The sequence below is a fragment of the Urtica dioica genome, chromosome 6 (genome assembly GCF_054948205.1).
Source record: "Urtica dioica subsp. dioica isolate 48M chromosome 6, U.dioica_male_clone48M_v1_H2, whole genome shotgun sequence".
Classification (NCBI taxonomy): domain Eukaryota; kingdom Viridiplantae; phylum Streptophyta; class Magnoliopsida; order Rosales; family Urticaceae; genus Urtica; species Urtica dioica.
In genome coordinates this window covers 36,044,272-36,057,360 of record NC_142761.1, presented here as the reverse complement: position 1 = coordinate 36,057,360, position 13,089 = coordinate 36,044,272, and the positions used below count along the sequence as shown (strand labels likewise).

General features: G+C 39.1%; 1 protein-coding gene across 1 annotated transcript; it reads left to right on the top strand.

Moving 5' to 3' along the window:
* Positions 1-294: 294 nt before the first annotated feature.
* LOC149393830 (S-protein homolog 29-like) lies at positions 295-8,656 on the top strand. Its single transcript, XM_089618176.1, has 2 exons — positions 295-622; positions 8,436-8,656. Exons 1-2 carry the CDS (start codon positions 295-297, stop codon positions 8,654-8,656), a joined length of 549 nt encoding a protein of 182 aa, XP_089474302.1.
* The last annotated feature ends 4,433 nt before the right edge of the window (positions 8,657-13,089 follow it).

Genomic DNA, 13,089 nt, shown 5'->3' with positions numbered 1-13,089 from the left:
TTAATTGCCACGTTAAAATTGAATCAAATCATTGCCATTATATATAAGTAAATAATTATACGTGAAATAAAAACAGTTTAGCAAATATGACATACAAACATATATCCCGCAAATAAATAATAAAAAATGAAATTAATTCGCAAATCGTGTACATTAATTTCAATTCCAATCAAGCTTTTGACATTATAACAACAAATCTACCTTTATAAATACAGACGCATAAACACCGATGACAGTACACGAATAAAGTTTTACTTAGTCTTTTTTCCTGGCAAAAATAAATCCCAATTCACCATGAGACTCCGTTTTTTGTTGGTTGTTGTTGTTTTACTGTACGCAAATGGTTTAAGCGAAGGTGGAGTTTGGAATAAAAAAAGGATCGAACTCACAAACGATATTGACCCGCCCACCGTGCTCACAGTTCACTGCAAGTCCAAAGACGACGATCTCGGGCCTCAGATTCTCAAGAAGGGACAGTCTTTTACGTTCAAGTTCAGACCCAACTTTTTCCAAAGCACACTATTCTTCTGCAACTTCCAGTGGATGTCAAACGGCTTCGTTCAGAACAATTGGTACGACATCTACAAGATCGATGACTACTACACCGCAGAGTGTGATAACTGTTTTTGGAGGGTCATCGATAAAGGAGTGTGTCGATGGTTATATTGGACGAAGGAACTCAAATGCTTGCCTTGGAAGCTAAAATAAGTCGTCTGAATCGATTATAAGCTAATGTCTCTCTGTCCTTATTTTTATATGAAAGCATAAGGAATAAATGGTCTTTGAGGGAAGAAACATGTGTTTTCTAGCATTGCTCTTTCTTATATTTTCTTTTAAAATCAGAATTCGTTTTTCAATTTACTCGGGGTGGAAAAAATATAATTGACGTATGTGTAACTTTATCGTTTAACTTACTTTCTGGCATACTGATATTATAAATACCTATGCTCTATCAACACGATGACAAGCGAAACACTAAACTTGAATAGATACACTTCACCGTGGAAGTAACAATAAACACCATGACGCTGGGAAGTGACATATGCATGTTGTGCATAGGAGTACCGGGATTCTTGATGTTGCGATTGGCGTTACTTTGGACTGATCGGAGACTTTATTTCAGCATTTATTATCGTTATTTGCTCTCTTTATTTCCGTTATTCACTTCCCGCTTTCTCGTGATTTATTTCCATTTTTGGACTACCATCTTCCTCTCTATCCTTCATCAATTTCTTTTATGTATGGGATACAAGAGTTTTATTGTCCTGGAGCTTGCTTTGATTAATAGAAAAAATAAACATTATTCTTGCAAAACTTTGCGGTTTCATCTTTTCAGTAACTTCTCGCTATATTGGTATCAGAGCCAATCCGATCCCTTCTATGGCGCATAGATGCCGACGTGAAGGAATCCTATAGGCTGATTTGGATGACGTTAATCACCATGCGGATCTCGCGGTGTTCATCATGGTTGGACGCGCTCACCCAGGCGATGGAGACGCTTCTCCAACAACTCCCGGCAACCCCCGTCGCTCGTGATGGAGCCGAAAATGACGGCAACGATAACCCTTTTACGCCATTCGCTGACGCCAGAGCCGGCTCAAGAAATTTGGGGGCCTCGAGCGAGAGACGAAAAATGTGGCCTTTTTCAATTTAATTTAATTTAATTTATATCTTTTTTTAATTTTTAACCACTTTTTTTTTGTTATTTGGATATTATAAAATAAATATAATCAGGAATGTATAAATAGGACAATAAAATATAGCTTAAAATGTTGTAAAAAAAACGTTTGGTTCCTTAGTATTTTTTAACGTTAAAAAGCTATTATCAGCCTTAAAACCGTAACTGCAGCCCAATAGGCTGCTTATGTCACGACCCGCGAGCGACAGCTCGTCCACGAACCGCGAGCGACAGCACGTCCACGAACCGCGACTGATCAACTATAATATGTACATAGCTCATAATATAAACACATGAATTAAACATAATATCTCATAAGATTATATAATAAAATAGTTTGCGAAAATTCGGGGAAATTTCTCGCTTTATAACTTAGAGTCTTATAACGACTTCTACACAAATATGTTCCGGAACGTTTTCAATAGCCCATAGGTCAAGGCAACACGCGCTCGGTCTCGGTCTTCAATCTCATTTCCCGCTTACCAGCTTTTCCCTTATCTACATTACCAATGGTCATAAAACTATGAGTCGATTGACTCAGTAAGTGGGAGTCTGTCTGTACAGTAAAAACGATTAATGCCATGTGACGTGCAAACAAACACATAAGAATGCAGAATGAGCGCTAGATGCAACTAGATTCTAGGACTAGAGCATGACTGACGCATGACGTCACACTCTATCTACATACTTGCCACCCCGCAAGGTTATACACTCTTCACTGCTATAACCTCCGGTCCAACCAGAGACCAGATTCAGACTTCGAGCAGCAGTCATCAGCTGACCTAAGTTTTAACATGTGTCTGGGATCCACTAGTGGTACCATCTTCATCTGACATCGGCGCATGTGTGCTGCCTTGGCACGACAATGAGTTCACTCAAGGCGACTGCTCATTGCTGAATGGGTTCACTCTAGGCGACTGCCCATTATCATCTGGTTCGCTCGTAGCAACTGCCCGTTATCGTTGGGTTCGCTCGAGGCGACTGCCCTTTACCATCGGGTTTGTTCGAGGCGTCTTCCCGTATTATTGGGTTCTCCCCAGTTTTGAGTACTCAGCACCATACAGACCACTTTGGTCTGTCACAAACACAAGTCGTTGACTTGTGAGTACCACCGACAACCGTTCAATTAAGGTTCGGGTACTCTGCAGCACGCAGAGTACACTCCTATACTACTACAGGAGAGCATCTCGGGATAAACCCTGAAAGAATTACTGTTTCTCTTTCGTCCTCGTTACGTGCTCTAGAAAGAAGATTCGAGATGTGACTTCCATCCTTGGTTCGAATCCAAAAGTTTGACTTATGCTCTCCTGTCACCCTTGATCTAACCTATCCACTTTGGTTAGCAGAGGGATCTAATAAAACAAGATACATCGTGGTTGGTTCAAGTTAGCGTTTGAACCTCACGGGCAAAACCCGAACTAAATTTTTCAAGCAAGAATGGCCGAAACCTTAAATTTCAAGTTTATTCATTTTAGTGCTTTCACCTAATCTTGTTTACTAACAAATAAATGCACAAACAAACAGGGTTATTCCCTTGTTAAGTAGTTGACTAATGTCTCCTCACTTGTCCGGAATAGTTCGATAGGAAGCTCGACGATTCCGGAGATATCTTGCTTCTCGCGTTCTTCGAGACACTTAATACTTGTCGAAACGTCGAAAGAACTAGCATTCGAAGTTGAACATCCGTTAGTTATTGGATTTGAAATTACTTGAAGAAGATAGGGTTCGTTGTCGAGATTAAATTTGAGTCAGATCAGAATTCGAAAATTTAATTTATTATTCTCCAGTTTTTCGGAAGTTAAACTTATTTAAGATCCGCGTACTTTCGTATCGTAAATGATACGAAATAAAATTCAGTGATATATTTCTGGGTCTTAACAATTTAATCAATCCGAAATCAAAATAACCGAGAATTCCAAAACGAATAATTAAATTAAATTCTTAAACGTTATTAAATAAATAATCATATATTATTTATTTAAATAGATGAAATACATTTCATAAACCAAACTAAGAGTATTTAAACGCTATAAGCGATTAAACAAACTCACGAGTTAATCGAGCTTTGCTGCGATAACTCTTTTTCTTGAAATCTTCAAAACCCGGTTCTTCGCCTTCGACTCATCCAATTTCCACTTATCCGTCTAGATCTGTAATTCAATCGCGGAATCCGATAACAATTCAATATCCTTAATTCCAAACTCTTATCAATTCACTACTACTAAAATGGGATTCTACAACGCTTAAAAACAGTTGTAGAATGATTCTAAGTGTTGTAGGATTCAGCATTGTAGAAGCTTCTACAACGCTTAGATATCCGTTGTAGAAGCCAAGCTTCTACAACGCTTACGCATCCGTTGTAGAAGCTTCTATAACGATAGAGTTTCATTGTCCAATTTTCAAAAATTTCATAATTTCTCGCCGCGGTGATGTATATTTCTCGCCGCGGCGAGATATTCTACATCAGATAAGACATCCGTTATAGAACTATCTCGCTGCGGCGAAAAATATTCATCGTCGCGGCGAGAAATATCTGGGTTCTACCTCAATTCTCGTCGCGGCGATGTATATTTTGAGGTTGTTTTCTAGTTTTTTTTTTACCGTTAACGCTAGAACTAGTAGTAGCGGACGACATGAAATCTAAGAAACACAAGTTAAACTAAATATCAAATGCAAACTCAATGCCAACAAAATATCAAATAAATATGGTGTTTCAACCTAAATTATATCAATCCATACTCTCAATTCCAAACAAACACTTATTTTCAACCTAAATTATACATAATTCTCAACCAAAAAACTAACTCGGAGTGTAGATGAGGAGCATGGAGGCGTGGAAGAAAGAGAGAGTCGGAGTTGTCGCCGGAGATGCCTAGGCTTGGGTGAATTTGACGTGGTGGTGGAGTTTGTGGGTTTATGGTTGTGGATTTTATTGGTTTGAGGTTTGGGTTTTGTGGGTTTGTGGTTGTGGATTTTGTTGGTTTGAGGTTTGGGTTTTGTGGGTTTGTGGGGACGGAGAAGAATATGGTGAGGGTGGAGAGAGACTGAGGAAGGAGAAGAAGAGAGCGAGGGCGGAGAGAGAGAAGTGAGGGCGGATGAGAGAGAAAGAGAAGTGAAGACGGAGAGAGGGTGAGGACGGAGAAGAAGAGTGACGGTGGAGAGAGACAGACAGAGAGAGAGAGAGAGGGTGGAGAAGAAGAATGAAGAACAATGAAGAATGAAGAAGAAAAATTGACTAAGTCTGAAATTCGGGCGGGCTTTTGAAAAAATTTAAAATTTTAGATTTTAAAACGCTTCTACAACGCTTAGAGTAAGCGTTGTAGAACTCTCGCCACGGCGAAGACTATTTCTCACCGCGGCGAGACTACTGAAAAGTAAACCCAGAATTGTCTCGCCGCGGCGAGAGATATAGTCTTCGCCGCGGCATGAATATCTTCTCTAAAAAATGCTTTCTAGAACTCTTCTCGCCGCGGCGAGAATCCATCTTCGCCACGGCGAGGTTCATTAAATTTCATTAATCCTACAACGCTTAAATTATCCGTTGTAGAAAGTTCTCGCCGCGGCGAGGCTTCTACAACGGATAATCTAAGCGTTGTGGGAGATCTGAAATATGGTGAAATTTTACAACACTTATAGTAAGTGTTGTAGAAATACCAAGCTTCTACAACACTTATAGTAAGCGTTGTAGAAGCACCAAGCTTCTACAACGCTAAGCGTTGTACAAGCACCCAGTTTCTACAACACTTATTTTAAGTGTTGTAGAATCTCCAGTTTCTACAACACTTAGCCGTAAGCGTTGTAGAATATGAGTTGTAGAATCCAATATTTGTAATAGTGATTTCCAAAATCCAAATCCCGACCTTAACTCAAAACCCGAACCCGAACCAATTCAACCAAACGTAATATGAATCCACACTAACCATGATGTTCTAAGACAATATCAATTCACAAAAATATCAACCCGAGGCTCAGATTAAACATTACGAAGCATAATAGCCAAAACAACCTCTCGTCCAAACAAAACACTCGGCCAAAAACACACTGTGATCCAATTTCCAAAATTTCACGCGCATCACAGCCTCAACAATTCCAAATCAGAATCTAGAATTCCTCAAGACATGAAACACATCAAAACTAGGACTGTGACCCGTGACCGACGAACCGAGTAAACCGGCCCTCCAACCCACTCCGCTGATCCGACGAAGTCGACCCACAAATACCCGATCGATTTCGAGTTGCACCGAACCGAGCCGAAGGCCTTCGTCGGACGGATTCGGCTCTCGTCGCCAAAACCGCGGGTCACACCGACCCAACCCGAGGTAAGCCCTAATTCAGTACCTCTCTTCACTATATATTTGATCGACACCATATAAATTTTTTTGCCCTCCCTCTCGTCAGACCTAGATTTTTTTTCCCCAATATATTCACAGTCGCTACCTCTGTTGTTCCTACCAGGGGTATTGGTTTTTTGCATAAAGTTGTGGATCCTGAAAATAACACAATTTTTTGTGGTAAGGTTTTTATTTATTTATTATTATATAACTTTTCCTGTAGAACAGGGTTGAAACTAAGAGATGGCATAGAATCGGCCAACAAATTGAATCGTCTAGTAGCTTATCAAAGAACATAAGATTTGGCTCCAAAACTGGTGTAGAGAAAGAGATGTCGAAAATTCTTAGTCATGGACTTTTTTCTTTTCCTTCCTCTAATTGTTTGATGCTTGTCGTTCCACTGTAAAAAAAATGACATATTAAATAGTTATGGGTAATTAAGTTAAATGGCCTCCCAAAAATAAGCAATTTTTTTTTAGCCCACCTTTCGTTAATAAGCTGTAAATAGCCAGTGTCATTTATTAACAGTCAAATTTGGATGAAATTGCCCTTTATTATTCCCGCCCATTATTTTCAGCGTCGTAATTAAAATGGAAAGAAAAAATTCGACCATAACTACCTTGCATAAATCAAGGGAGCATTTAAAACTCCATAAATGCATTAACAAACGAATTTAAATATCACGCACCACAAATTTGGACGCTATTTACTGCTCTTCAGGAAAAAAAAAAAAAAAAAAAAAAGAGGATTTGGCCGCCATCAATGGCCGAGCCCGAGCACCCCCCACCTCTCTCTCATCGTCATCGTCTCCTTCATCTCCTTCTCCTATCTTCTTTTTCATTCCTTGCGCGCCATCAATGGCCGAGACCGAGCACCACCCGCGCGTGTTCCAGCCGAGAAAACGAGGACAGCCACGAGCCGCCATGGATGCCGGACCGAGAGGAGACACCGGGAAACGACGCAGAGAGCACCGGAGAGTTGATTTCACAGCCATAAATGGTTCTGGGCGTGCGTGCGTGTGAAATGGTTCTCCCCGCCTCCAACTCCGCGAGAGGCAGCACCTCTTTCAGGCCGATGCCACCACTAATAATCACGACCACCACTAATAATCACGACCACCACCACGTCACCACCGCCGTTAAAGCGTCACTTCGTCCTCCTCTCCGCGATCTGCGTCCAAGGTCCCGATCTGCGACACCGCGAAGAACAGTTTTTTTTTTTTTGTTCATAGAAAACATATTTACAGTATATTCGTGTAAATAAGAAGCATATTTACAGTATATTCATTGTAAATACAAAACATATTTACAGTATATTCATTGTAAATAAGAAGCATATTTACAGTATATTCATTGTAAATACAAAACATACTTTGGGACGGTTATGATTTCTGGGAATAATATTTCAAACGTTTGAATCCTGGAAAAATAAAAACTTGAAAAACTATTGGCGGCCAAATGTATTTGAATAAAGCGTTCAACAAATATCAACTATAATTATTTTCAATAAATAGAATTATTCTTAACAGATTTCCAGTAAATACTTTGTAACAAAATTAGAAACTAATAACCTAAAAATATGCGCTATAATAACTACCTGCACGAATTCAAAATTAAAATTTTGAATCAGAATTTTCAAAAATCTCGCAAAATATTGAATATTTTTAATTAAAACTTGCCGAAATTTTTTTCAAATTTCAAACAAAAAAACTGCCTAACAAAGAAGTTACTAAATCGGTCAAACAAGGGCAAATCAGTATAAAAATCCTTCATAAATGAGCTGCCACGTAAGCATCTAGGCTATTTACGGATTATTAACAAAACGTTGGCCAATTTTAAATTGCTACACATTTCGTGGCTTAAGCAGCCAATTTTTTGAATAGTTATTGCAGCATATCAGCATATAGATACTAGTTTCTAAGGTAAAATAGCATTAAATATATCTCTTCTTCCGTAGTAGTGAAATTTTATGTCTTATTTTTATGTTTTTCTCTTGGTAATATAAAGTACTTTCGTTTTTGTGAGATTTTTCTTTTGTATGATTGTATAGATAATGAAACAGAACTGCTTGGTTTCATTTTCAGATTGAAATGTGACATGTTCCTTTAGTTGATCTTTTCAAACCTTTTATTTTTCAAACACCAAAAGCAGGAGATGAGAAGGGAGTTACATATTGGCTAGCACAAAAACTCTGCTATTAGTTTGGAAGTTTGGAAGTTTGCATATCTCTCTCTCTCTCTCTAAGTAAAAAAAATTGACCTCTATGTGTTCGATGTATTGATCAGTATAAATCTTATGCATGTTTTGTTTCACAGCAGCTTATTTATCATTTTTGGCTATCATTTTTATTATTCAAGATAATGAAAAATACACATTCTTAGCTAATTCTTTGGTTTATGATTCAAAAGTCTCCTTTTATTTTTGCAGTAAGATTGGGAAGCTTACACAGTGATTCTATTTTATCCCAATCACCCTGCAGAACAGCTCACTCCGAAGAAGTTCTGAAACTTTACAGTGATTTGGAGGAGCTAGATAGCGATCACTCGTGTTACTATAAGGACGAAAGCAGTCTTGTGCTTCTACAGCAGGTTACTTTCTCTACTTACACCAAGAAAAATGATTGGACGAGCCATTTGGTTTATTCTTAGCCATCCACTACTTGCAATAGGAAAAAATTATTTGGCATTAAATGATGCTTCTCCTTGTACTGTGTTTTTTTTTACCCCCGACATGTTTCTGAATCCAGAATTTAAAATTGAAGTATATTCTGCCATTCATTACAGTATCTTTGGCAAAAATTTATTAGAGTGAACTTTTTAGTGTTGCTATCTTTTAAGCCCTGATCATGCTTAAATTATGAAAAATAGATGAGCACTTTGATGTTCCGCTCGTTATAATCTGTTTTAATATATGACATGCTATACCATTTAATAATATGATGTCGTTGCTCGGTATAAACAATCTTTGATTAATAAGAGAGTAATGAACACAGCTTGATATTTTATTTTTCTAATAAATCAATTACTAATTGTAAACATATATTACTAGGGTTGTGACCCGAAATCGATGAACCGAGTAATCATTGTTTTTTGTTATTTTTAATTTCTTAATATAGACCTTTGACTACAATGGATACTTTTTTGGAGCCAATTCCAATAAGCTATCACGAGGAAGATGATGAAACTACAAACAACACTCAAAGTAGTCAAAAAACTTTGGGGAAGAGAAAGCCTAAAAGAAGATCTGGGGTATGGAACCATTTTGTCAAAACTCCAAATGGTTTGAGGGCTATTTGTAATAATTGTCTAGAAGACTTTGCATGTCATGGAAAGAAGCATGGTACGAGCACTTTGAATTCTCATATGGGAAGGTGCAAAAAATTCTCGGGAAGGCAAGAGAAAGATGATCCAAAGCAAACAGTTTGGTACACAAAAACGAGAGTGGTGACATGGTTAGTAATTTGACGATCGCTAACTTCACTAAGGAAAAAGGTAGGAGGGCTTGCGTTGAGTACATAGTTGGTGCCGAGTTACCTTTCAAGCACATTGAGAATTGTTTTTTCAAACAATTTTGCTCCACAATTCAGCCTAGACTTGCTCTTGTTTCTCGAGTTACAGTGGCAAGAGATGTGTACCAAACATATTTGGAAGAAAAAAAAATATGAAGACCAATCCGATGTACAGGCTTACTAATAATGGTCGAATTTTTTTTCTTTTTTTTTGCAGGTGGGTTTCTCGCGTACGGGACAGGGAAGAAGAAGAAAGAAAGAAGGGAAGAAGAAGAAAGAAAAGAAAGAGAGAGAGAAGGATGAGGTGGCCGAAAACAAGAGGAGGAGAGGAAAGAAAACGCCATGTGGAAGCCCTTCCTCTTGCCACTCAAGGGACAAGTGGCCCACCCCGTGATGGACACGTCATTCTCTCATCAACCCCTGTGTAAGTTTTTCTTTCAATCACATCCTTCAATTTGTTGCACATTAGTCCTTTTAAAATAAAATTCGCAATCTTGTACTTAATTAATTAAAAATAATCTTGAAAAATAACCGAGAATATTCTCATTAATTCTCGTCACTTTGAATATATATAAGGGATTTCGGAATTTATTTTTACTCTCGAGATTTTTTTAAATCCCCGAGTATGTACCGAATAATTTTATTCGGAAAATAATATCGAGTTTACTCGAATATCCTAATTCCGAAATTTCGTCGACCTTAAAATATTATTATTATTATTATTATTATTATTATTATTATTATTATTATTATTATTTTCAAGATATTTAAAATTTAAGGACGTCTCACATGCAATAAAAATTTGAAATAAAACTCGTCTATCTTATTCAAATTCACAAGGCGAGCGTTACAAAAGTTTATACATTATAGCTTAGTTGCTGACTTTTTGACTTTTTGTGGCTGATGGAAATTTTGGGCCATTTCCAATTAATGGGCTTTATCTTATTGTTGTAGATGAGATCAGCTGCCTTATATCCATAGTTGGACTTAAATTTTTTATTTTTTATTTATATAAACTAAAACAAAATTTAAAAATGGGCCTCCCTTGGGAGAGGGCCTTGGGTAGTTGCCCCATTCGTCCCTCCCCCTTGGGCTGGGCCTGGCTAACCCTCAGCGCCCGTCGACGCCGCACGCGGATGGCCTCATGAACGACACACGATGGGAGTTGGCGTTCCGTATGGAAATTACCGAGTTTCACGACAATGTGAATGCGGAGGAATTTTTAGATTGGATCGTGGCGGAGGAAGAAGTGCTCGACATCACGGAGGTTCCCGCCAATCGACGTGTGCCCCTCGTCCCCACCCGGTTCTGTGGCCGATCCGCCGCATGGTGGAAACAGACAAAGACCCGACGTGCTGGGATGGAGAAAGCAAAAAATAAATCGTGGGATAAATTGAAGAAGCATATGAAGATGTGTTCATCCCATATAATTACGCCCGTACCATTTACCAAAGTTTGCAAAATCTTGAGCAAGTTACAAAATCCGTGACCGATTATTCCACCGAATTCTTCATGCTTCTTGCTTGGAATGACATCGCAGAGACCGAAGAACAAACGGTTTTCCGCTAAATCGGGGGATTGCGTGATGCAATCCAGGACATTTTGAATATGTTTGGCCCACTCACGGTCACCAAAGCCAATCAACGGGCCCTCGTCATTGAGCGTCAATAGTCGAGGCACAATTATAGCCCCGCTCACCGTGGCCCCGCCACCGCACCTTCGGCTCCACACGCAAATCCAGCTATGCATCCCACCTTACTCGGTGATCCAGCGACAGCCCCTCCTAATGTCGGGGGTAGAATTCATTGTTTCCGTTATGGTGAACTGAGCAATCATCGTAACGTTTGTCCGAAGAGAACCCGACCCGAGCTATTTGCCGACAACGCCCGAAAATTATTTGGCGACCCAATTTATGCTGACGATGTCAAGCCCGATGACGACGTCTAAGAAGTTGCGGGCGATGTGGGTCATGCTCTCGTGGTACGGCGGAGTTTTCTCTCTCCTCCGGGCCGCGACGATGGTTGGCTCCAGAATAATATTTTCCAATATTTGTGCACCATCGGCGACAAGGTGTGTCAGTTCATCATCGATTGCGGAAGTTGTGAAAATGGTGGCCAAAGAAGTCGTAACCGAATTGGGCTTCGCTCCAGAGAAGCAGCTGAAGCCGTATAAGCTAGCTTGGCTCCAAACCGGCACTGACGTCACCATGTCAAAAAATGGGTTTCGGTGCGTTTCTCCATTGAAACTACATATAAAGACACTATTATGTCTGATATTGGCTCATAAGATGTTTGTCACTAGTTGCTTGGTAGGTCATGGCGTGATGCACGACGGACTCGCTAGCACCTATAGCTTTCTCTTTGATGGGAAGAAAATCGTGCTATTGCCGTCCAACCGCGCGATAGCCCCAAGTCGCCGACCCAATGCCACATTCCTTTCTCGGGCCAATTTTGAGGAAGAAATGACGGAGACATGAGTCGTTTTCCCCGGTCCCGGATGTGGCCCGACCACTCCTCGAGGAATTTTATGACGTTTTCCCGTCCGAGCCTCCACTAGTACAAAATAGACCTTTGGGTGCGACTTTTTTCGCACCCAAAAGTCAATTTTCGCACCCAAAGATATCTTTAGGTGCGACTTTGGGTGCGACATTTCCGCACCCGAAAGTTCGCACCTAAAAGTCTTGGGTGCGAAAAGTCGCACCCAAAAGTCTTGACTTTCGGGTGCGACATTTCGGTGCGACTTTCCGCACCTAAAGTCGCACCTAAAATGTCACCAAAATCCGTGGAAAAGGCGGGTAAAAGAGCATTGGGTGCGACAAAGTCGCACCCGATAGTCAAAAGTCGCACCCGATAGTCAGTTTTGGGGAAAAAAAATAGTGCTTTAGACGTCGCTCTATTATAAAGTGACTTTAAATCTTTGAAAAATGTAATTGTTAACTGTGATTTAGTTGTCATCTGATTTGAAAGTGACTTTGATTCTTAATTTATTTATAAAATAAAATGCAATTAAATGACATTACTTGATTTAATTTAATGAAACCTGTTATAAGAAATTAAGCAATTAAAAATAAAAGGCTGAATGAAACTTGTTATATTGAATTGCTTGATTGAAAAATAAAAATTATATCTAAATGGTCCATAATACACATAATACACAGAATGAAAAATAAAAATTACAATACATATTGGCTTTCCAATATGTATTGGCTTTGTCCGAAAGCATGAAAATTACAATACACAGAATGAAAAATAAAAATTACTGATCTCCGAAAGCATGCCTTCCAATACATATTGGCTTTGTCCAACCTGGAAAGGAAAATTACAATTATATAAAGTTAGTCCTTGCTCTATGATATGACAGAGAGATTATACGACTCAAAAGCAAAAGGAAAAATTTAATACCGGAAACAAGACGGGGAATGTTTTTGCAGATAATTGGTTCCCGGAAAACGGTTCCTGTTGTACACAAAATATATGTCTTATAGCCATCAGTTTCCGTATGAAAAAAAAAATATGACGTTAGAGGAAATCCATCACCGTTTAGGATGTTTCGTATTGTCCCATTTGGGCTCCT